The following is a 26,787-nucleotide window of genomic DNA, read 5'->3' as shown; positions in this document are numbered from 1 at the left end:
CTACTCCGTAAACGCTTCAGTATTTAAATATGGATATGAATGTGGCTTTCTAAGTCCATATTTATGCTTCTTCTTAGGCTTGTTCTTGTAATCATTTGGGATAAAGCTTCCTACAACCATCTGCCATATTCAATACAGAAAAAAGCTATTTACTAAGTATAGGTTTTATCTTGCTTCATGTAGAGTAAAACGGAATTGTTTTTAAATGGTTAAACTTCTAAGAGCATCTCTATTGGTGAATTCAATGGAAAAGTTGAATGAACAGAAAATTCTGGTTTTCATTCAATAAATGAAACTCTACCATTGTGAGGGTCATGTTGGCGTTCAATGAGTTTGGAGTTGAATGGCCATTGAATTCTTCAATGGAAAAGACAAAAGTTTTCTATCACTTAAATAAATACTCTAAATTAGTTTTTGTGATGTTTTATTGAACTTTGTATAGTTCAATGCGTTGTAGAAAAAAACTGATCCAGTTGTATAGAATACGGAAAGCTCATATTGAAATATTTTAAAGTGGGAATTAAAAATAAATAAACACTTCTTACATATTATATGTAGAAATAAAGTGTCGATAATAAGATCAGTTGAAGGGTCACGTAGGATTTAATTAGTGCAAAATTCAAATGAATTCTTACTTACTTGGACTGGTGTAGCAGCCAACAGAGAACCAGCAAGGGTGCCACCAATTACATGACCATCAGAGCAAGCCAACAAGACATTAAAACCTTCTGTTTGAATTCTACCATCTCCAGAAATGGTGTATGAGCCTGATAAACGCAGAATCTCATATTGTTCCTGCATCAAAGTAAATATTAGTTCATTTTTATATTAAGTGACATAGAGAAGACTAAACGCTAGTGATATTAACTTGAACCCCAACAAATTTATCCTTAGATATGCCATGTGGTGTATAGAGTCCAACGGGTCATGCATTCTAATGGCATTTCTCCTAGATCCACAAATGTTGTTTTCAAAAGAATTGGTTTTGCCATCCAGAAAGGGCTAGCAGCACAGCTTGTTGCCCGTTTGCCTTCAATCGATATGTATTGAACTATAATATTGATATATTATTTATATGCAGACAATGCATATCATATATATATATATATATATATATATTAAGGGTGTGCATAAAACCGCACAAACCGCCCGCACCGCATAACGCGGTTTTTGATTTTCGCGGTGCGGTTTATTGTTTGTAGTTTTTGTAAACCGCAGTATACGGTGCGGTTTGCAGTTTCTAGTTACTAAATCGCGGTTCAAACCGTACCGCACCACATGATATATATATATATATATATATATATATATATATATATATATATATATATATATATATATATATATATATATATATATATACTAAATTAATGATAAAAAATCTTAAAATCCTTTCAACCGTCCAACATTTTAATAAAACATAAATATATTTGGAAATTAAAACATGGAAATATTAGGTTTCACTTATATATAATATTTTATATATTGGTTGGCCTTAATATCTAGATATTTAGATGGAAGCGTACACAGGAAGCTATTTTCATATTCATCCTAATTAGGAGTGTGAGGAAGATGAGGCTTTAGTTAAGACAAATGAGCTTGATAGATACTTGGAAGAACGAAGTGATGGGGAGAGGAAAAATAAAGATTTTGATATATTGGAATTGTGGAAAATGTATGCATCTAGATATCCTGTTTTGGCAATGATGGCTCGTGATGTTCTCGCCATTCAAGTTTCAACAGTAGCTTCTGAGTCTGCTTTTAGTACAGGAGGAAGGGTGCTTGACTGCTTTCGAAGCTCTTTGGATCCTACAATGGTGCCAGCTCTGATATGTTGTCAAAATTGGTTAAGATCTTAATCTTTAACTTTAGATATGGGTTCTCTAATGGAGGAAATAGAAGCATATGAATCTGTTGATTCAGGTAAAATATTTACTTAATTTTATCAATTTATAATTTTTAGTTATTAAATATTTCTTTATGTTGCAGATAGTGTATCTGAAGTTGTGGATATTGAATAGATTGTTAAAATATGCAACATGCAAGCAACTATAGGTGATGGACAATGTAAATGTCTTTTTAGTGAAAGTACATTTCTTTTTCAGACCATTATTTTCTTGATTTTTGTTGCATGATTTTTGCAGGTTTTTGTTGGATTCTCTTTGCCGTACTGAATCCTTTTTTGCTGGAAGATTTCCATAGTTCTTTGGATGACTTTCTCAGTTGTTTTAGACAACTTTTAGCTATGTTTTGTTGAATTCTAGCTGCTATTTTGTTTGTGTTTTACTACTATGGCTGATGTTAGTATCTATAAAATTGTTAGTGGCTTTTTTGATTAATTAATGTTGTTTTGTAAAAAGTTTGTAGCTACTTTTTACCAGTAGAAACAATTTATATATGTAAGATCTTAAGACTAATTAGACTACTTATATTTAGTCTAATGCATGTGAAATTACTTTTTTTAGTTATTCATCAAACCGCATCAAACCGCACCACACCGCATAATGCGGTTTAAACCCTTCGCGGTGCGGTTTACGGTTTCTGAAAATTTCAAACTGCACATGCGGCGCGATTTGCGGTTTTGACTCTAGACCACACCAAACCGCACCGCGCACACCCTAATATATATATATATATATATATATATATATATATATATATATATATATATATATATATATATATGTGTGTGTGTGTGTGTGTGTGTGTGTGTGTGAGAGACCTCATTTGGTATGCAATGAGATTTAAGAAAAGTATGATGATCATTACAATTTTTAAGTTTAAATTACAAATAATTATTTTTGTAAAGCAATAAGTAGATTCAAGCATTCATACATTAGTTGTGAGATCCATGTATTATATGAGTTAATTTTATAAAAAAAATTAAATATAAAGATCAAAATATTTGAAAACTTTGAATTTATATGAAAATAAGAAAAATAATGAATTATTATAAAGAAATTATTTTTTTATCTTTTAAATTTAAATAAGTAATATAAATAAATAAATAAAAATAACCTAATGAGCTTTAATTTTGGGAATTTTGAAATTAAAAGGTAAGTTGATTATTGAAATTGATATCTGATCCATTTATTATTACATTTATTGAAATAATTACATTAAAATATTATGTGGAATTTAATAAAATGACATTTGGCAAATTGAATTAAAATGAGACAAATGAGAAAAAACTTTCATTTATTAGAGTAGATATACTTATTCATATTTAAATTAGAGTGTGACAAGTGAAAACCTAGTTGAAGTCTACTCTTTGCATAGAGAGATGCATATAAGAAAGAAATGTATAAGGATTACAACTTCAAAGGATGAACTTTAGATAAGAATACATAACAGGTTGAACGTTAAAAATATATATTGTGATAACATAATAAAAATAAAATATAGAGGTAAATAATTATTAGGATAATTATTTAGGCAATTAAGAGAAAATTATAGTAATTATTTGTAAAAAGATGAATAATCGAGTGAGAAATCGAGGAAAGTTGTGAAGTTTTTCGGGTTTCTATAAAAATTAGCTCGTTTGATTAGGGTTATATATCCACCCTACGTGTTTTAGTTCCACTAAATGTGTCTCTTCGAAAAAGCAGTTGGTATTTTGATGGAATTTGGGTGTATAAATTTTTGGTTTTATTTTCTAAAATTAACTTGGTTTGAGGATTTGTTTTTCTTAATTGGTTAAGAAAGCATAATAGTAAGCAATGGATATAGTCAATGATTCTTTTAGATTTTTATTTGGTAGTTTTTCCAGTAAAAATCGAAGCTCTCGTGCACTTAAAAATGACAAAAAAAAAAGTAATTCCAGGTTAAAAATATAGTTTTCCGGGTAATTTGGGTTAAAAGTAAATATGTGTTTAAAACATAGGAATGCAAATATAATATTAAATATTGATTTGTTTATTGGGTAGTGGTTAGGCTATCCAGAGTGGGTAGCTATCCACGCGTGAATGGTTGAGTTGGAGGGGCTAAGGACGCGTGAACACCGCCCTCAGCCTCGGTGGTTTGGGTGTGGCGTGGCCATGGAGACGGATGAAGACGTGACATTTGATTGGTCCGTTCGCATTTCCTCTCTTTATCTCTCTCTTCTTTTTGTACCTTCACTGCCTAACCACCGGTGAACACCGCCCCCTACTCCGGTGGTTTGGGTGTAGAACTCCATCAATATCTACGTGACATCACCTTTATTCCCAAACCACGCGTGATCATTGCAGATAGCCTTAGGCTATCGACAATGGTCACGCGTGGTTAGTGAATTAAGGTGATGTCACGTAGATATTTCACCATTTCACACCCAAACCACCGGGGTTGGGGTGGTATTCATCGGTGGTTAGGTAGTGAAAATGCAAAAAGAAGAGAGAGAGAGAGAGAGAGAGAGAGAGAGAGAGAGAGAGAGAGAGAGAGAGAGAGAGAGAGAAAATGTGAGGGAACCAATCAAATGCAGTGTCTTCGTCCGTGGATGGGGCTACGCCACAAGTCACCTACGCGCGTTTGGGACGGTGTTCACGCGTAGGTTGGCTTGCCAACTCAGCTCCTACGCGTGGAAATCTTCTCCATACCGCAAAGCCTTACGATTGATTCTCATTGTCAACTTTTAAAAACAAATATGACATTGTGATTTTGAGATGAAACTATATACGAACACTCATTATACTTAAAATGGCCCCTGTAGTGTGTGAAAGGTTACAGTTTTTATTCACTTTAAATATGACATGTTATTTTCTTTTCAAAATAAAAAACAAGAGTTACAAAATGGTCCCTGTAGTTTTATTTACCCGCTTATTATTATTATTATTATTATTTTAAAACTACAATTCTTACATTTTAAACATTTTGATTATCTCCACTTTTGAGTACTATTTTATGGGTGAAACCTTCCAAATTTGAAAACGTTTTGCTTTTAATAAAATTGTCACCGGAACAAGTCCATTGTGTGATTGAAGTGAAACGGATACATAGGATGCTTTTCTAGGATTGTCGCCTTAGAAAATTTATTGGTGAAATATAGGGTGCGGTTAGGAACAAAGCTTCGGTTAAGGCTTATCGATTGCGGGGTGAGTTTTTTTTGTGTGCGGTCACTGTTTGCACATAAATGTTTTTCATGCGTTTTATATGCGGTTTTTAATTATTTGTTAACGGTATATGTTTTATTATAAATATAATAATTGTGTGAAAATGTTATTTTGGATTTGTTTATCTAGTGTGTGACTTTTTGGGATGACATATTTATTGAGAATGGGTGAGTGTTTAATCGTCGTGAGCATGACGGATGTATGTCATTGGCAGGGATGAGAATTGAGAGTTATACTCATTTCCTTTGATATTTACAATTCTTGAGCACAATGGATGCGTTGTGCTAAGGAAATGAGAAACGAGCCTTTGGTTCTTTCTCTGGATAATTAATCATTCACCTAAATTGTGACATCGGGTGATATGTTTTGCTGTATGATTTATTGGAAATACATGACCACACTATTTTTTTAAGTGATGGACATGTATGTGCAACACGAACTCACTAGGCCCTAGACTAATTCATTTATAAATTTTAAATGTGCGCAACCCAGGAAACTATTTAGAAAGTGGCAGTGAAAAGGCCAAGGAGAAGGATTGATCAAGAAGATGACAGATGAGTTCAGAAAAGACGTAACACTCGAAGCTTTTCGGTTGAAGAACTTATTCTTTTTTTATTGCTTTGGCTGTAGTTTAGTCAATAGTTAAATGTTAGAATTGATCTTGGGAGATGATGGAACGATTAGTTGTTATATAATCTAAATATGAAAATTGTGGTGTTACAAGTTGGTATCAGAGCATTGTTTAAGCAGATTAGTTGTTTACATAAACACTTAAGCTTAGACAAAAGGAGCGAGAGGTAATCAAACAAATAAATTAGACTACATCTTTCTTGTAGGTATCATATCTTCAAGGAGATCTGGGAGGTTCACTAGGGTTACCCGAAAGGAAGAACGCATCCCAATTGGAGCTTATGTCAGAGCACTAAGAGATGTAATGGAAACCCCACTGATCACAAATGATAGTCGTGGACGAGGCAAAGGAAGATGTCTAGGAGCTGCCACAACACCAATACATGCACCATCGGCCCATGGTAGCTCCAGCTCCCACCACGGTCGTGGACGAGGTTGCGGGAGGGGTCGTGTGACAAATAGGACCACTAGAGAAGATATGGATGACAATATTGCTTGGGCGGTTCAAGCTACATTGCCAAATGTAATTGCTCAGGCACAGGATGCAATAATGAATGAGATGGGCGGTGAAGAAGAAGACTACGAATATAGTGCACCAGTTTCGAACCCTGACCCAAGCATTGCACAACCCTCAAGGCACATTGACAACCATGAACAGTTGGGTCGTAGTTACAAGATGTTCATGAATGGCAGGGAACCAACGTTTAACGGAGAAATTGATCCCATTTTATCATCAACGTGGATCACGGAGAATGAGGGAACATTTGATACTAGCAAGTGTGCGGATGAGGATAAGGTGATTTATGTTGCAACAATGTTAAAAAGGGAGGGTATACATTGGTGGGGAATGGTGAAAGAAGTTAGGGGCGTGACGCGCCAGGAAGATGTCATGGGATGATTTTATGATAATCTTTAAACAAAAGTCTTGTCCTTGAATGACGCTCGAGTAGTTGGAAGAAGAATTCTTGAGGTTGGAACAAGGGAATATGAAAGTGAAGGAGTACACTACTAAGTTCACCGAGAAAGCTAGATTTATAGAATTTTATGTTTCTACGAAAGAAAGGATGGTGGAGAGGTATATTTGGGGACTAAAAACCGCAATTCGTGAATTTGTAGAAATTCAAAAACTAGGTACCTTCTGGTCTGTTGTAGACGTTGCAGAAGGCCGAGAGTAGGAAAAGAATCATTAGGGTGGGAATAAGGATTCAGTAAAAAGGAAGTTGGAAAGTTTAAATACACACTCAAAGAAGGGCAAGACTTCAGGTTCAGATTGTCATTATGAGCAACGGTTTAGGATAGAACAATGTAATATATACAAATTATTCCACAAGGGAGAGTGTAATATGAGCAATAGAACTTGTTATAAATGTGGAAATATATGAAATATCGCTCCAAATTGTAAAATAGGGAAAGTATGTTATGGGTGTGGGTCCCCCGATCATACTAGGTCAAACTGTTCCTAGAATAAGGGTAACAATAACCAATGCGTAGTGGCAAAGAAAGAGAATCGGTCAGGAGATGAGAAAGAAGAAATGACAAGAGTAAAAGGCAGGGTTTTCCATATGACAACTCATGAAGCTTAGTAGATCCCCATATAGTGACAAGTATCTTCCTAGTAAACTTTATATATGTGGGTGTTATTTGTTGTGGATGCAAACATATATATATATATATATATATATATATATATATATATATATATATATATATATTATTCTTTTTCATTACTTTTTATAAGTGCCTAAATCTGACTACAAAAGCTTTTTGAAATAAAGACTAATGATGATCATTGTGTAGTCATAGGAATGGAATTGTATGGTTGCTTGATTGAAATATACAGTTGTTTAGCACCAATAAAACTAATACCTGTAGCAATATGAGATTTTGATATTGTGATAGGAATGGATTGATTTTTTTTTTAAAAAAAAACAAGTTAAATAAATTGTAATAAGAAAACTATTCATGCGTGGGTACCAAATAGGGGAACTTAATATGATATGTAGTTGCAAGGGAGTTCTTGAGAGCCCTATTGGTTGGCACCAACAAGGATGAAAGTATTTATTTAGCAGTTGCAAGATCTGCTTGATAAGATTTTTATTCAACATAATACATCATTGTGTGGTGAACCATTGTTGTTCATCATGAAAAAAGATTGGACGTTGAGATGTATATCGATTAGCAAGAGCCAAAGAAGGTGTCAGATTCCTACAGATCATAAGAGTGTCAATTACATATTGATCATATTAGCTTGTAAATGAGACAACAAGATGAATGGAAATACTAAAGGAATGTGATTGTGAGGTAATGTATCACCTAGGGAATGCTAAAGTTGTCACTTTTGCAGTAAGTCATAGGAAGGAATCAAGTAAGATGAGAATTGATGTAACCGTCAGTATACTAGTGGAATGAAGAAGGGTGAGAAAGAATCCTCGGTAAAGAAGAAATGAAAAGTTTTTAGATTTGTTTACTTGCTATATGATGACACATTTATTGGGAACATAGGTGTATGATAGTCGGGAAACATGATAGGTGTGTTGTGACCGACAAAGATAGGATTTGAGACGTTACTCATTTCCTTGGACATTTAAATTCTTGAGCATAACGGACAGGTTGTGCCAACATGGAAGGGAAAAGGACCATTGGTTCTTTCTCTGGATATCTAAAATGCTCCTTTAAATTGTGTCCTTGGGTGAAACAATTTGTTGGAAAATTTAGTTAAGTTGTATATTGATGAAATAGTTAAGTTTTATATTTCTCGTCGAAGCCTTCGTTTTATGTCATCATTTTGGAAGAATTTCCAATGAGAAATGGGTTATTTGGTGAAGTATGAAATTTTATATGGTAGAAAGTGTAACACCGTGTTGGAATGAGGTTAGGGAGAAAAAGATAGTTGGACTAGAGCTTCTTCAACGAACTCCCAACAAAATTCACTAAATTAGAGATAACATGAAGAATGCATAGGAACAAACAAAAGGTTAGGTGATTAAACATGGGAAGCCAGTAGTGTTTCATGTGGAAGATAAAGTCACGTTGAAGGAATTCTCATGAAAGCCCATACTGCGTTCCACAAAGGTAAGTTGAGTCTCAGGTCTATTGTACATAAAAAGATTTGAGTCTCCGTTCTGTTGGACCTTCTTGTGATTAAGGAATGAGTTAGAGAAGTATCTTATCAATCAGGATACCAAGGAAAATACATGTAATTCATAAGATGTTACATGTATCCAACTTAAAGAATTATCATAAGGGATCAGATGCGACATGGGAAACTAGACGATATATAAAGACCAAGTATCCTTATTTCTTTACTTAATTCAAATTCCAACAACGAAAATGTTCATAGTGGGAAAGATTGTCATAATTTAATAAAAAATATTAAGGTAAATAATTATTAACATAATTAGTTAGGTAATTAAGAGAAAATGATAGTAATTATGAGGATTCAACCCACAAAATCATCATCCATTATGGTAGATTAAATTCGAACAATTGAAAGGTTTGTAACGGTAGATAAGGTGAGTAATATAAACCTCACAAGAAACCATGTGAAATCCCCACTTGAATTTCAGAAAAATGTGAAGAACCGATTAAGAAATCGGAGGAGGAAAGTTGTGAAGGTTTTTAGGTTTCTATAAAAATTAAGGTATGATTCTTCACTTTTAGCTCGTTGGACTAGGGTAATATATGCACCCTACGTGTTTAGTTCCACTGAATGTGTCTCTTCGAAAAAGTAGTGGGTATTTTGATGGAATTTGGGTGTATAAATCTTTGGTTATATTTTTTGAAATTTACCTGGTTTGAGGATTTGTTTTTCTTAATTGATTGTGAAAACGTAATAGTTAGCAATTAAGATAGTCAATCTTTATTTTATATTTTTATTTGGTAGTTTTTCCAGTAAAAATCAAAGCTCTCATGCACTTAAAGATGGCAGAAAATGAAAAGTAAGTTCGAGATAAGAAGATAGTTTTCCGGGTACTTTGGGTTAAATGGCGACCTGTGTTAAAAACATAGGAATGCAAATATAATATTAAAATATTGATTTGTTTATTGTGTAGGGTTTTGAGTACTCCATCCGTCCCAATATTATTGTCCACAGACAAAAAACACACAGATTAAGAAAAACATTAATTACCATTAACTTTATATAATAAAATGACAGTTTTGCCCTTACTTTGCATTTAATGTTGCATTAAATGCTTAGTTTGTTAAGTAATAATGAGGGGTATTTTGGTAAAAATGTTATTTATTTTTAGAAGTAGACTATTATTTTGGGACAAACCAAAAAGGAAAGATGGACTATAATTTTGGGACGGAGGGAGTATTATTTTATGGGTGAAACTTTCCAAATAAGAAAACGATGTGCTTTTAATAAAATTGACACCCGAACGAGACACATGTGTGATGGATCCGAAACGGATATGTTGGATGTTTTCTAGGATTGTTGCCTTATAATTTTTTTTGGTGATATGTAGGGTGCGGTTAGGAACAAAGCTTCGGTTAAGGCTTATCGATTGCGGGGTGAGTTTTTTGTTGGATTAGGTATCTAATCCTCTAACTATAATTGGTATAAACTTGAACTGATAGTAGCACAGTCCTTTTGGGTTGCCATCAAACCTAGCAACTGGACATGATGATTTTGGAGAAAGAGAGGTTGATTTATTATTTAAGTAATAAATTGAAATAAATGATTTATTAATGTATTTTGAAAATAATATATTAATTAGAAATCAGATTATTTAGATAATAATTAATCAGAAATTAATTGGAATTAATTTTGGGATTAATTGGTTTAATTAAAAGTGCAGGGTCTGTTTAGTTATTTATTGGAAGTTGAGGAAAGAATCTCATGGAGCTCATTGGATGAGGTGGACAAAAATCACTTCAACCCAAGGAATTTTCATCCAAGCCCCTTGGATGAGGGGAATGGGCTACTTGGTCGCCAAGCTAAGGAATTTAGGGTTTCCTCCTTAAACCCTAGCTTTGGGACAAAGCCACCTCAGCTATATAAGGGACCCAGCCCTTCCCTATTTCGGCTATCTCTTCTTCCTCTTGGGTTGGCTGAAATTCTTCTCCTTTCTTCTCTCATCCTCTTGCTTGTGTTAGGTGTGATTACATCAGAGGCGCGATAATTATGGTGCTTGCTTCCAAAGGATCAAAAAGAACGTGTTCATTGTTATTTACAACAATAACAATCAAGGTATACATTCCAAACCATAATTTGGTATTTTCGAAAATAGCCTAGTGTTCTTAGGGTTCTTGATTTGTTGTTTAGAGTTATATATTCAATAGAGAAAACATAAAGCTTTGTTAGGGTTGCATGCACACTTAAGGGTTTAAGTTTATTGTTTTGCCTAAAACCCATCTATGGTATCAGATCCAGGTTTGTTTTTTGTTGATTTGTTATAATTGTTGAACTTGAACAAGGAGAAGAGAAACATAATCGTCTTTCTGTTCCGCCACCACGACCTGGTGACCTGCCAATTTTTCGACCAGGACGTGGTAATTGTTTACCATGACGTGGTGGACGATCAGATCCATAAAAATCGGATTTTTTTTCTTATCTCATGAGTTTATTAGGATAATTACATTAAAAAATGTTTTAATTATGTAAAAATGATTAATTATCTAGGTAATTAGATATCCTTATCTCGAATTCATGATTGGTTTATTTTTTAATTAAAATTAATTTCATAAATTCGAAATTTAAAATATAAACCCTAGTATTTTGAAAACTTTAAAATACACCTTATACTATATTAAAAATTAAATGCTTAATTATTACTATATGTATAAGACTAAGTCAGTCGAGCCGCTATTACGCTTCATTCACGAAGCTACTCTATAAGGGGGTATAAGGAAACTGCCTATAAAAATGGTAGTTGAATGGGTATCCACTTTCACCCACCGCTTCCTTGATTAGTGGAGGGTCCTTGTTGAACATCTGCTTAAAGGTGGTATTGGATGACACCAACTACAATGATTGGATGTGCAACGTAAAAATGACCCTTCATTTTGAGGACAAGGAGTATATCCTTGTGATACCATTAGATGAGATCGATGAAGAGAAGGCCACTCTTGATGAAATGGTCGCTTACAAAAAGCACTACAATGATGCAACAAAAGTTGCTTGCATCATGGTGGCCATAATGACTCTTGAATTGCAGAGATATTATGAGGATTACTGGCTGTAGAGATGAACAATGACCTTATGGAAAAGTACCATAAGCGAGCTCTTCGGGAAAATTACAAGGTGGTAAAGTCTCTCATAGCTACCAAGACGAATGAGGGAGAATCGGTTAGCAACCACGTTCAAAAAATGCAATGATACATGGACATGCTTGTCAAGCTGAATGTGAATTTTGATGAAGAGTTGGCAATTGACATAGAGTTGAACTCATTGCCAAGATGTTATGGTCAGTTCATATTGACCTATCATTTGAACAACAATGAAACTACTTTGTCTCAATTGCACAACTTCTTACGAACAACTAAAGCAGGGATGAAGGGAACAAGTGTTGCCTACACTCCTGCTCGTGCTCCCGTTTTGTCCATTGGTCAAGGGAAAGGGAAAAAGAGGAAAGGTCCTCCTAAGGAAAACTGGAAGGGAAAGTCTCAAGTTGGGTCGTCAAGAAATGTACCCAAAGGAAAATCCAGTTCTGATGCTCCCCCTGTCCCTAATCCCAAAGAGGTCACTTGCTTCTAGAAAGCGCATTGGAAACGAAGCTGCCCAAAATATCTGGAAGATATCAAAGATGGAAAAGTGAAGCCAACTTCTGCACGTATATACATTATCTTATCTAAAAACTCATCTTATTCTCGTTCTTGGGTCCTTGATATAGGATGTGGATTTCACATTTTTTTCTAATTTGCAATGGCTAAGAAGAAGTGAGGATGCGGAACATGGAAGAATAAACTTGATCAGGGGAAAATATGTGATCTTCACCTGTCACCAAGATTGGAGTTTATAGTCTTGTACTTAGTGATGGAGTTAGTTTCAATTTATTGAATTGTTGCTACTCGTCAGAAATGGCACGAAACATTATTCCCTTTCATGTATTGTTTAAACAAGGTTTTATATATTCTTTTAATTATAAGAATGGTTCTATTTCTGCTTATAAAAATGGTATTTTTATTCTGAAGTTTTACCTTGTGATGGTGTGTATGAAACTGTGATGTGTGTGGACAATTTAGGTAATAGTGTATTTCATATAGATTCGTCTAATGGTATATACGCATCGCCCAACTCCAAAAGGATGGAGTGTTGGAATCATTTGACCTAAGGTCAAATGATGAATGTGAATCTTGTCTTTTGGGAAAGATAACAAAATCAACTTTTATTGGTTCTTATGAAAGAGGTGAAGGTTTATTGGATCTCATACACACATATGTGTGTGGGCCCTTCAGGTCTACCATAGGGGATGTTAATCAATTATTTATGACTTTTATTGATGATTATAGCAGATATTGTTATATCTACTTAATCAAACATAAGTCAGACACCTTTGAAAAGTTCAAAGAGTTTAAACATGAAGTCGAGAATCAATTGGGAAGGAAAATAAAGATGCTTAGATCCGATAGAGGCGTTGATTATCTTAGTATCGAATTCCACGACGACCTCAAAGAATGTGGAATAGTTTCATAATTGACACCTCCTAGGACACTACTACTTAATGGTGTGGCTGAGAGGCATAATTGAACCTTTTTGGACATGGTTCGTTCCATGCTGAGTCGATATTTTCTTCCAATTTCATTCTGGGGGTATGCCTTGGAGACTGCCGCCCACATTCTTAATCTTGTCCTAACTAAGAAGGTTACCAAAACACCTCACTAAATAGGGACGCGGAAGGTTCCCTTATTAGCATATATCAAGGTTTGGGGTTGTAAAGTTTGTTAGACGAGAGACTCACGACAAGCTTGAACCTCAAAGTGAGAGACGTGTTTTCATCGGCTACTCATAGAGGTCCTTTGGATATTTGTTCTACATACCTAGTGAGAACGTGGTCATTGTAGCACGAAAGGGAGTCTTTCGCGCGAGAGAGCTCATATGAAAAGAAGGTAGTGAGAGTACCATTGATCTTGAAGAGATTCAACAGTCAAACGATGAAGGAACCTTTGAAGATACTAGGGTTAAACATGAGGAAGAGATTCCAGTTGAAACAGTTGACGAATCATTACCTCTTAGGCGTTCCACTAAAGTTAAAATGCAACCTGAGTTATATGGTTGCCATATTATTGTAGAAGGTGATACGTTTATCAGTGATAATACATTGGTAAATTTGGATGAACTGGCTATCTATAAGGAATCAATGGTAGACCCTGAGGTAGCCAAATGGAAAGAGGCAATGGGCAGCGAGATCAAGTCCATGTATGACAACCAAGTTTGGAATTTGGTTGACAATGTACCAGGTCGTAAGACAGTTGGGTGCAAATGGATCTTCAAGAAAAAGACCGAAATGGGTGGAAAGGTACACACTTTCAAGGCTCGACTGGTTGTGAAGGGCTTTACTCAAACCCCAGGGGTTGAGTATGATTATACCTTCTCACCAATGGCTAAGATAAAATCTATTAGGATAATGCTCACCATACCTGCATTTCATGACTATGAAATTTGACAGATGGATGTCAAAACTGCTTTCCTTAATGGGAAGTTGGATCAGGATGTTTACATGAGTCAGCCAGAGGGTTTTGTTGATTCAAAGTTTCCCAATTGAGTGTGTAATCTTGGGAAATCAATCTATGGATTGAAACAAGATTCTCGCAGATGGAATCTTTGCTTTGACGAGAAGGTCAAGGAGTTTGGCTTCTCTAGAAGTGAAGATGAATCTTGTATATATATCAAAGCTAGTGGGAGTATAGTAAACTTCCTGGTATTGTATGTTGATAACATACTTCTTATAGGAAACAACATTCCAACTTTGCAAGACGTTAAGTCTTGGCTTGGGAAGTGTTTCACTATGAAGGATCTGGGAGAGGCAGCTTATATTCTAGGGATAAGGATTCTAAGAGACATGAGTAAAAGGCTAATTAGACTTATTTAGAGTACATACTTGGAAAAGGTGCTAAAATGTTTTAGTATGGAAAATTCGAAGAAAGGAGAACTGCATATACAGATTAATACCAAACTGAGTAACACTCAGAGCTCGAGTACCGATGTAGAGATAGAAGAGATGAGTAGATTTCCATATGCTTCCGCCGTTGGATCTATCATGTATGCTATAACATGTACTCACCCTGATGTGGAATTTGCTTTGAGCATGGTTAGTCGTTATCAGGTAGATCTACGTAGAGCTCATTGGATAGCAGTTAAGAATATTCTCAAGTATCTGCGAAGGGCTAAGGATTGGGTCCTTGTACTTGGTTGGAGTGATACATTGAGAGTAACTAGGTATAGTGATGCCAACTTTCAAACAGACAGAGACAACTTCCATTCTCAATCTGGCTGAGTGTTTACCCTAAATGGAGGATCGGTAACCTGGAAAAGTTCCAAACAATAGACAGTGGTTGATTCTACCTGTAAATTAGAGTACATGGTGGTGAGTGAAGCATCAAAGGAGGAAATCTGGTTCAAAAACTTCATCAGAGACCTTGGAGTTGGTCCAACCATGAAGGAGCCAATGGAAATTTTTTGTGATAATGAAGGAGCATTTGTTTTAACAAAGGAACCAAGAGATCATGCAGATCAAGAAATATCGACAGAAAATACCATTTCATCAGACATATGGTAGAAGAAGGTCACCTCGTAGTGAAGAGGTTATCATTAGAGGAGAATCATGCAGATCCCCTCACAAAGGGTCTGAGTAGGGTCAAACACGTTCAACATGCTAGGAGCATTGGTTTGACAGATGATATTAGTTTTAGTATTTAGATAGTTAGTTTGAAACTTGTAACAAAGTAAATGTAATTGAATTTCGGTGATTAAATAATAGAGAATTATTTATAAGTTTGTTTACTACCTTTTGTAAATTGTTTATTATTGTGTTTCATTTTGCATGTTTTACTTCCGAATAATTCGATTATTCAAAAGGTTCACAGTCGTTCGTACTTTTGGAATTAAGTAGTGAATTAACACTGTCATGAATTAGATTGTAGATTTTCTAAAAGGTTTTATACATAGCAATGGTATTGCAGCAATAGTCATGAGTACTTTGAAATGGATATTTAAGTATTGGATAAACCCACGCTCAAGGAATTACTTAATGGAATTTATCATGAGTAATTCTGAGACGATAATATCTTATAATCTTTAAACAGAGATATATGATTGTGGTTTACAAGTCAGTTAAGCATTGATGATAAGTAAACACATCAGTAACTTGATGTCATAAAATGTATTGTTGTGCATGATCTGATGAGTAAATGGTGCAAGCATATAAGTCAAAGTTTATTCGTTCCTTTTGCCCTATCGGGAAAAGCTATATCTTTGGGCCCCTCGGTGATTTGGTGTTGACATATAATGTCGGGCCCAATCAGGACTTAATTGATATGTTCGATTAGAAGTTCTATGTCATTACAAATCAGAAATCGGGACACAAAGTACTTGACAATTAGATTGATTTTGTTCCATGTCTCATGTCTGAATGATATCTTGTAGAACGGAGGATTATATGATCATTTATCTTAGGACACGAAACTGACTGGGTCAGAGTTCGACAACGGCTTTTGGAACCTACAATTTGCTGATCAGTTTAGAATTATACTGGAAATTATAGTTATTAGACTTATCCAAGTGGGAGACTATCAGATTAGGTATCTAACTATAATTGGTGCATACTTTAATTGATAGTAGCACAATCCTTTTTGGTTGCCCTCAAACCTAGCAACTAGACATGATGATTTTGGAAAAAGAGAGGTTGATTTATTATTTAAGTAATAAATTGAAATAAATAATTTATTAATGTATTATGAAAATAATATATTAATTAGAAATAATATTATTTAATTAACAATTAATCAGAAACTAATTGGAATTAATTTTGGGATTAACTGGATTAATTAAAAGTGCAAGGTGTGATTGGTTATTTATTGGAAGTTGAGGAAAGAAACCCATAGACCTCATCGGATGAGGTGGATGAAAATCACTTGGGCAAGCCTAGGGAATTTTCGTCCAAGCCCCTTGGATGAGGGCAATGGGCTGCTTGGTCACCAAGCTAAGGAATTTAGGGTTTCCTCCTTAAACCCTAGCTTTGGCACCAAGCTACCTCATCTATATAAGGGACCTAGCCCTTCACAATTTCGGCTATCTCTTCTTTGGGTTGGTCGAAATTCTTCTCCTCTCTCCTCTCATCCTCATCCTCTTGCTTGTGTTGGGTGTAATTCCATTAGAGGCACGACAATTGTGGTGCTTTCTTTCAAAGGATCAAGAAGAAGGTGGTCATTGTTATTTACAAAAATAACAATCAAGGTATACATTCCTAACCCTGATTTGGTATTTTTGAAAATAACCTAATGTTCTTAGCGTTCTTGATTTGTTGTTCATAGTTATATATTCAATCGAGAAAACATAGATCTTTATTAGAGTTGCATGCACATTTAAGGGTTTAAGTTTATTGTTTTTCATAAAACCCATCATTTTTCATGTGTTGTGGTTGGTCTCACATAAATGTTTTTCATGCGTTTTATATGCAGTTTTTAATTATTTGTTGGCGGTATGTTTTATTATAAATATAATAATTGTGTGCAAATGTTTGTCGAATTGTTTATATATTGTGTGACTTTTTGGGATAATATATTTAGTGGGAATGGGTGGGTTTTAATCGTCTGGAGGATGACAGACGTGTGTGATGGTTGAGGATGGGAATTGAGAGTTATACTTATTTCCTTGGATATTGAAAATTCTTAAGCGGAATGGATGGGTGTGCCAAGCGCAAGGGAAATGAGCCTTTGGTTCTTTCTCGAGATAATTGAGCATTCCCTTAAATTGTGTCATCGGGTGATATGTTTTGTTGTACGATTTATTGGAAATATATCATAAAACTATTTGTTTTTTAAGTGATGGACATGTATGCGCAACACGAACTCACTAGGCCCTTGGCTTACCCATTTAGAAATTTTAAATGTCTGCAACCCAGGAAACTATTAGAAAATGGTAGTGAAAAGTCCAAGGAGAATGATTGATCAAGAAGACGACAGTGGAGTTCAACAAAGATGTAACGCCTGATGCTTTTCGGTTGAAGACCTTATTCTATTTTTATTGCTTCTACTGTAGTTTAGTCAATTGTTAAGTGTTAGAAATGATATTGGGAGATGATGGAACAATTATTTGTTATATAATTTAAATATGGAAATCGGGGTGTTACATATATGCACAATCATCATTATAGAATGTTATTTGCTAATAACACATGATTCTATAAGGTGACACCTTATAGCGAGTAGACACTTATTGATTATTAATTAGAATTTGATTACTAATAGATATTATTAACTCTCATATTTAATTAGGAAATTACTATTTTATGAAATTAATATTTTCTAGAGGGAAAACAACTAATAATTCATAAGGTATGAATTAATAACTTGTGTATATATTTTTGAACATATTGAAGTTAATTGATATTAATACTAGTATATATTGATTCATAAAAGCTAGTAAAAGTCACATCACTCTTATGTTGAGTGTGTAAGCCTAAAAATTTAAAGAGAATAATAGGGATTGCTTGTTTGACTTGCATCTTACACACCATACTTCCTTACATCTCCGTACTTAGCATTAATTGAAAGTATGACTCTTACTACATATTTTCATGTATATAAAGGGGTGCAATGCTAGTTTATTTGGATAATAAATTGTTCTTATTTTTCTCTCAAAGCCAAGAGCATGTTTTTTCTCTCCCCTATCCTCTCTTGCCTTATTTAGTGTAGAGTTAAGGTCCTTTTAAGTTCATTCTCCTGAAGACTAATTTGGTATTAGTTCTTAATGGCTTAAGTAGTGCTTAATACAAGAGAAGACTAGCATCATCGGTGGCTAAAGCTTGTTTGGTGGATAATTCTAGAGAAACTCTACTTTGAGTCTTTTGCCACACTTCATAAACTTCTAATATCCTATGATAATCAACGACTTCAAATGTTGTAATCTTTTATTTCTATGGTTGTTTTAATTAACGACTTCATCTACGATGATGTTTGTGTTGATTTTTTGAAATGATTGTATTATTTATTTATTCATATTGTATGTAATAATTAAATAGATAACTTTTATATTGTTTATTTTTGTAAGTAAATTATTTGTTATAATAGTTTAATTTTTTTTAAATGTAACTAGAATAAAGATGGTGGTTATTTGAAGAGAAAATGATCATGCACTTGATTTTGTTAAAGTTTTATAAACTTTATAAAATCATTTCATGAACTTGCTACGATGTGTTGAAGCAAGCGGGATCATGAAGACATTATATAAGTTTTTGGTCCCTAGTGTCCCTTAGGAATGGACTTGACATTTTTGTGATGGTTTACAAAATGTCATTAGTGTATGGTTGGTTTACGACCATATGTTTAATTCTTTGTGATGCTTATTTTTATGTTAATATTATGCTTGTTTGTAAAATAAGATTTTAAATGATAGATACCATTTTATACATAAAATGATCATGATCAAATGGAGTTTGGTCTTAATGAAAATTTTCTTTTAATATAAGATGATAAAAATGTTAATAAATAAAAATGAGTTTTATCGTTTAAAACTAGCTAACATCTAATTATGACGATTAAAATTTTATAATTTTAACATTTGGATTTTACAGAATTATCAAACCCAAAACCTTATATAATAAAATGAAGTTTTATTAATAGGTTTATAAATGTTCCTTAATTCTCAAACTTCAAACCTTAATACTACATATTAAATTTAAAATTTGATCGACTCTGTTATATAAAATTGGATTTTATAAAAAAACAGTGCTATAAAATATGATTTTAACAAAATGGTACCATGACTTATTGGATGCAAGGAATAACCACAATATCATATGTTTTTAAAAACTAATATGATAAAACATACAAAGACCCCTTATAAAACTGAAGTCTATTCCGTCCACTTTGAAAGCACTCACACATCATTTGTATAAGGTTGTGGGGAAAAAGGTCACCAAACTAGTTACAGGATGATTACACATGTTCCTCAAACTGGATCATTTAATCAGAAATCTTTTGAAAAAAGGCCACCTAAGTAAAAGATGTCTGAAGCATAGATGTAATTAAACATGTCGATTAACAAAAGTTGTTAGTGATCCAATAATGCTATAAATTATATATTATAATATAATTTATAATCGATATCTAGCTAGTTGAATTGAATAAATTGGAGAAATGTCACCTAGAAAATTATTTATTTTGCAACTTGGATCATAGACTTTGATAATTAATGTTTTAGAAAATTAGAAGGTATTAATTATTAAAGATTTAGATATTGAAACTAGTCATGAATTCTATTAAGTTTTGTACGAGGAAAGCAAATTCTAATCTCACTACCATGCATTATCTTTCTCTTTCCGTTCTATAAGAATTAATAACGTTTGTGTTTACTTAGAACGAGTAGGAGCATAGTGATGTTCCTAATATTGTATGAATAAGACATACTTAATCGTGAGAAACTACATTTCGACGATGTAAGATTGTTCCGCCTTGACTCGGAAACTGTTTCTAAAATGAAAGACTTATTAGTGACAAACTACAATCTTGGAATGTAAATATATGGAGATATATAAAGATGAATGTTAAAGTTTTAAATCTTTATGCATACGTTGACAATATCGTGAAAAGGATCCAAATGTAATATTACTTAAAAGGATTCTTGACAATGTCACATGACACTAATTTGAGCTTGCCCTAAAAGGACCTAGAACAAAGGTTCAAGATATATATAATGATTCGTATTCTATTTGTATTGAGAAATGAATTGATCATTTATGCCATATTATGGATAAGACAAGGTATATGATTATGCTATGAGCATATCATAAGATACAAATAAGATACTTGGGAAAGTCATTATATTACTATAAGAACATTATATAAGGTACTTAAGAAGAACTAGAGAATGTTCATGATTTAATTTGTTTAGAAGTTCTTTATGTAAATTATCAAACAAGATGTCGACTTCAAAAAAATAGAGATAATTCTGAATTATAATTGGGTTATGTCAGCATTATTAATGAAGAATGAGTTTTTTAGGAACTAGCTCCATACAAAACATAACTGCACATTTTATTATTGAATAGAATACACTGTCAATTCAAAATCTGGAATCTAATATGATTGGATGAAGAAGATCATTGAAAACCTAGGATGGGTCATTCCATTCAATGATCACCTAAAAGTCTTTTGTGACTTCAAGAGTATACTTAATTAAGCTAAGAACTCTAAGTAAGATCAGAATACCAATCATATTCTCCAAGATATTTAACTATACATAGAATAAAGTTAAATATGGAGATAACCATATTCATAAAATTTGCACAAATTAAATTTAGTCATACTCATTAATGAAATCCTTCCATAAGCTATAAATTAATGGTCATGCTTGAGATATATGACTTCGTTATTCTAGAAATAGGATTTAGTTTGGATTTAGTATTTGGATATTTGAACATTGCGATAACACCTATTATATTGTTTTGATATACCGGGATAAGATCTTTACATTAATTTTTGTTGTGTTCTATACTAACATGTTTAGTCCATGAATAATCTAATTATTCAAAAGTTCATAGCCAGTCCTAATTATGGGAACAATTATGAACTAAGACGATGAATTGAATTGGTGGACTTTTATATGATGAAAGTAGGAAAAGGGTTGTAACCAAGATTCATAGGTACTTGTTAGATAACAAGTATTGGATATGACCCGTTTCAAGATCAACTCATGTATCCTTAATACATGAGATGCATATTAGGACTCGAGTGTAGGGAGCACTATACTTTGATATGGTTATATTTTGTTCTTTGACTAGGAAGTTATAAAGGCTATTATCAGATGTGGTACAAACTATACAAGAAGCATATGTTGTCAAGATAAGATTTGTTCTTATTATGTGTTGAGAGTTAGACATCTAACGCGTATTACCAAAAGTTGAACACCAAGATTGATTGTGATCCATATCCCATTTTAAACATGATGTTTATAACAGGATCCATATTAACACATATTATAAGATATATGGAGCCCCATATTAAGTCTCTAAAAGAGCATTTATGGAAACAAGGGGAATTCCAACATATATAGACATTAATAGAATTGTGTTTGCACCGATGTGTGATACACTAACAATTTTCTTAGAGATAGAGGCTCGATGAGAACTAACAATGATGTGTTGAATCATAGGGGTACAAACGTTGAATCTAATTAAGACAATGTAATATATATATATATATATATATATATATATATATATATATATATATATGGAGTGCAATATCGTCTCTCCAAGAAAAATTCCCTTGTAAGGAGAACGAGACTCTAACATATGAACATTTATTGGACCGTGTCGTACTGATATGAGATAAACTAACACTCCCCTTCAAAGACAGATGCTCGAGAAGGATTGAGGATAGAAATGGATATGTTAAGCCTTTAGGGTGCCGATGTGGACTAGATATTGTGTAAGATATAAGTGGAGCCTTATATTAACTCTTCAAAGGAGCCCTTATGGAGAGAATGAATTATCCAACATATATGGATATTGACAAGACCATCTGGCACCGATGTAAGATATACTAACATATACGATGCTTGACTAGTTTTACAATAGCCTTAAAGGATTGGGCATAATATATAGTAATTACGACTACATGAATAATCAAATGGAAAATTACTCTAGCAAATATAAAAGGTTGTGTTTACAAACTTATAAATATTGTTTATAGACTCTTGCAAACAATTCTCGTTTGTATATAAACAAAATCACCACTAAACGGTTTTTTTTTCGAATGTAGATATCGAATAATATATACATATATGTACCTTTTTTTTCATTTCTTTTTATTTCAAATATTTATTATTACTTTCATGCCGATATGGTGTGCTTACCACATGGCAAAGAATACAAGCATCAATCATGATTTACACAATATAAGAAAGACACTTTTCTTCAATTAATAGAGCAAAAGCGTGTGAAACTAAACGCCTTTTCCATCCACATTTTAATCCAAATTTTTTATTAGATTGTGTTAGTTAAGCTTCATATCCCAATCTCTGGTTTCATGATATGTAATAATTTTATAAGTAGAATAAATCAGATTGATATGCAGCAAAAAATTGTATGAATACGAGTATTTAAATACCTCATATTTCAGCAAAACATCACTTGAACCATAACCTGGCTGACGAATCATGACATTATAAATGGTACCATTTGCTGATAAAATGGAGATGCATCTTGGACCGGTTTTAAAAAGAGCAAGTATTTTTCTAGTTACATCCTACACAGTTTAATGATAAAAAACAATCATTGATCAACAATTACACAAAATATTTAATTAAGGTTCAAACATAAGAGCTTTTGCAAATAGCTACCTCTCCAGGAGAAACCTGTATCACATGTGGCTTAAAGTCCATACTGGTTGTGTATGAATTCGTTTCACCTACAACAAGATCAACAACTATACATTTAACTAAATCAAATGAAAATGATATAGCTAACTTACAAAAATGTGAATTGATATTTACTGAATGTTTTCCACCTACAGGTTACTGAATAAACTTTGTAATAGATATTCACAACAATAACTAAAGTAGGAGGTGTTACAACACTAAACGATTGTATTTAATTTGGAATCTATAACAAAAATAACTCATCGTCATGTCATGCGTTCCAAATGTTTGTAGTTACAAAAGGTCTTCCATGGCCGACCAGACGAGCTTTGGTGCCAACTGATGGTGTATGACACATAATATAATGACCGATTAGACGAACATGAAGAACAATAAGAGCAGTCCTTACTCTTGAAAATATAGTCTTAATTTTTATAAATCCTTAAGAAACATTATAAATTTGATGACACATCTTTTATTTATAATAAGTCTAAAACCATAGAAATCTTAAACGCCAAAGGAAACTATCAAAATAAATAAAAAATAACTGATAATACTAAAATAACTTCGTAAATAACTCAAAAAATATTGAGCACCCATTTTTGTATATGCTAAGTCCGAACAATCATACGTTTTTTAGATGATCGGTGCGACAATATAGTCGACATTGGCGGTCATGGGTGTCCAGGCGGTGCGGTCGCATGGAGCCTCCGATTTTAGAGTGCCTCCGAATTATGCAACAAATCTATAGTTATGGTGTTTGTAATTTTGTAAAAGATTTTTTTGTGCGTTATCATTAAATAAAATTGGTCGTGTCGGTTACTTTTATATATATATATATATATATATATATATATATATATATATATAATGTAATATTTGTAAAAGACATTTTTGTGTGTCATCATTAAATAAAATTTGTCCTGTCGCTTACGTGTGTGTGTGTGTATATATATATATATATATATATATATATATATATATATATATATATATATATATATAGTATTTGTTTGCAATCTTGAAGTCATTTTAATTATGAAAAAAATCAAAAAATATCAAAAGATCAAAATCTTATCATAAATTATGAAATTTATCACCAATTTAAGGAAAGTGTCTATATCCAATGAAATATAAAAATAAGTTTCTAATATAAATTCTAACAAACGATTTCATATTTTATAAAATACTCATTACCATAAAAAAACTAAAACAAAAAATCAAAATCTAATCGTAAATTCTAATATATACTTTGTCCCAATAAAGTCTTACTTTAAAATCTTTGTCAACTACAAGATGAGAAAGTATGATTGAAAGCTTCAAAAATAAACAGAAAGTCTGTATAAACTTGTTCATGAAAATACTTATATAAAGATAAAAAATGAAGCTACTTCTCTAACACAATATGAACTTGGCATATTTTACTTTATGATTGGTATGATATATATATATATATTTTGACTAAAGTAAATAACTCGAACAAACAACTTCAATCTAAGACTATATGTGTTGATGAGGCATTGAGTAACATGAAAACACTTATTGAGTTTTTTAAAGACTACTGATAGAATGTGTTTGAAAATGCTTTGGATTGTGCAAGAGCTATAACCTTTTATTTAGGAATTGATCAGGTGTTTGTTGAGGAAAATAATAAAATAATATTTAAAAAAAAAGACATTTTGACAAGAGTAAGGCTGGGTTATCTGAACTGGTAGATGAACTTTCATCTTAAGAGTCATTCATGATTTAAAATTTTGTATATATAGTTGACGAAACTATTGGTTTCATTGGAGTGAATGTTTGAACAATACAAACAATATGAAGACATTTTTGGTTTTTTATTTACAACATAAAAGTTAGAAGTCACTGAATACTAGTAAGTTATACACATGTTACAAAAATCTTGGTAAGAGGTTGTAAAATGGGCATATCTAAAACATCGATGTTGGTGATTTATCCAACGAACTGGAATTTTTACAAAAAGATTTACCAATAAAAATTAATACAACTGATAAAATATTAAATTTCTTAAAAGTGATAAACACTTATCTAATTTGTTGTCTAGCATATATAATATTGTTGAATATTCTCATTACAGTTGCATCAGCAAAAAATAAGTTGTTTAAAACAAAAGCTTTTAAAATTTTATTTGAGCTCGACCATGTCTCAAAAGAGATTAAACACTTTGGTTTTAATTTCAATTGAGAAAGAAGTTATTAATAATATTAGTTATGAAACTGTAATAGATGAATTTGTTTCTAAAACTTATCGAAAGTCGATATTTAGAACTTAATAATTGATTGAATTTATAGCTTTTTTTTTTATTTTTTTTGTTTTGAAAAATTGCTTTTAAGAGTTACAATTTATTACTAATGACCGAAGAGATAATGTTATGGTAGTGAATTTAGTAGATGTTTTTTAGCAAATTTAAGTTTTGAGTTTAGAGGTAGCAAAATTACCTACTAATATTTTATACAAAAAATTATGGGGCTTTAATTTTCGCACAAGACCTCCGAAATATTAAGACCGGTCCGATAGACGGGTTGGTCGGTGTTGGAATGGTGATGAATAATAGGTTTACCAACCAGGAATGACCGATGCATGAGATTTGTTATTTGTGAAATTTATTGATAAATGCTCATCGTGACAAAAACTTTTCATTGTGCTGTTTATTTCGCAAAATGGTATATTTTCGTAAAATGTGAATAAATATTTCCCGAAATGTAAATAATTTCTCCACAGAAAACATCTGAATTATATACTCATGATTTAAAAGATCCTCAAATTTTCACTATATATTTATAATATATCTTGAACAAAAGGTGTTGTGATACTTTCTCAAAAATTGGTGATTACGTGTACTAAAACTTCCTCGAAAGGAGAAATGATATGAGTAAATAAAAATAGATTGGAAAAGATTACTTCGAACTTACACAATGAATTGAGAAAAGGTGGATGAACGGAAACAGGTGGCAGCCATCTTCCTCCTGTGCAAGCGACACAATCGGAAGGTACCAGATGGATCGTCGGCCGTGGTCGTAAATTCTTAGCATGCAGTGTCGGTGGTGATACATATGGCCTTCTTAAGTTCTCATTAGACTTATCTTTTCTTGGCCTCCCTCTCTTCTTTCTCACAACTGGAGCACTAACCACATTTCTAGTAGCACCAACATCACCACTGCTAACATGAATAACCAATTCTGATCCTCCACTATAATCTTTGATTCTACCAGAACTCAATGGAGAATCATTTCCAGAGTTGTTTCCTTTTGAATTATCAGAACCATTGATCTTAGTGGCCTCCATTTGCAATCCTTGTTTCATTACAAAGAGGTGAATATAAGGATGTTGTATTCGAGTATATATAAGGAAGCAGTGCTTTAATGAGGAGAGATATGTACAAAAAAAGTTATTTTCGAGATTTTATAAATTGTTAATTTTTTATTTTATTTTATGTATAAGTCAAACATAATCTAATGCAATAGATCTCATATAACTTTTCGTTGCTTTTAAATTGTATTTAATTTTTTAGATTTTCTATTTATT

The 26,787-nt window shown here is 32.7% G+C and overlaps 1 protein-coding gene across 1 annotated transcript; it reads right to left on the bottom strand.

Moving 5' to 3' along the window:
- Positions 1-26,557, bottom strand: LOC145157468 (AT-hook motif nuclear-localized protein 1-like). The gene is made up of 5 exons (XM_079076504.1): positions 26,175-26,557; positions 23,224-23,291; positions 22,992-23,129; positions 640-795; positions 1-120 (listed from the first exon to the last, which is right to left on the bottom strand). The coding sequence occupies exons 1-5, from the start codon at positions 26,545-26,547 to the stop codon at positions 1-3; spliced, it is 855 nt and encodes a 284-aa protein (XP_078932630.1). The 5' UTR covers positions 26,548-26,557.
- Between the last annotated feature and the right edge of the window lie 230 nt (positions 26,558-26,787).

This window comes from Lactuca virosa, chromosome 2 (genome assembly GCF_052849685.1).
Source record: "Lactuca virosa cultivar CGN04683 chromosome 2, Lactuca_virosa_CGN04683_v6, whole genome shotgun sequence".
Classification (NCBI taxonomy): Eukaryota; Viridiplantae; Streptophyta; class Magnoliopsida; order Asterales; family Asteraceae; genus Lactuca; species Lactuca virosa.
The sequence above is the reverse complement of the archived record's forward strand: the minus strand, read 5'-3'. Positions and strand labels throughout refer to the sequence as shown.

Bases quoted from the DNA above. Each gene is read 5' to 3' on its own strand.
- LOC145157468 (XM_079076504.1), bottom strand. From the start codon at position 26,547: ATGGAGGCCACTAAGATCAATGGTTCTGATAATTCAAAAGGAAACAAC. The intron at 23,130-23,223 runs GTAGCTATTTGC...TAAACTGTGTAG, and splicing joins TACAGGTTTCTCCTGGAGAG to GATGTAACTAGAAAAATACT. The intron at 796-22,991 runs GTATTTAAATAC...ACTTTGATGCAG, and splicing joins ATGTTTTGCTGAAATATGAG to GAACAATATGAGATTCTGCG.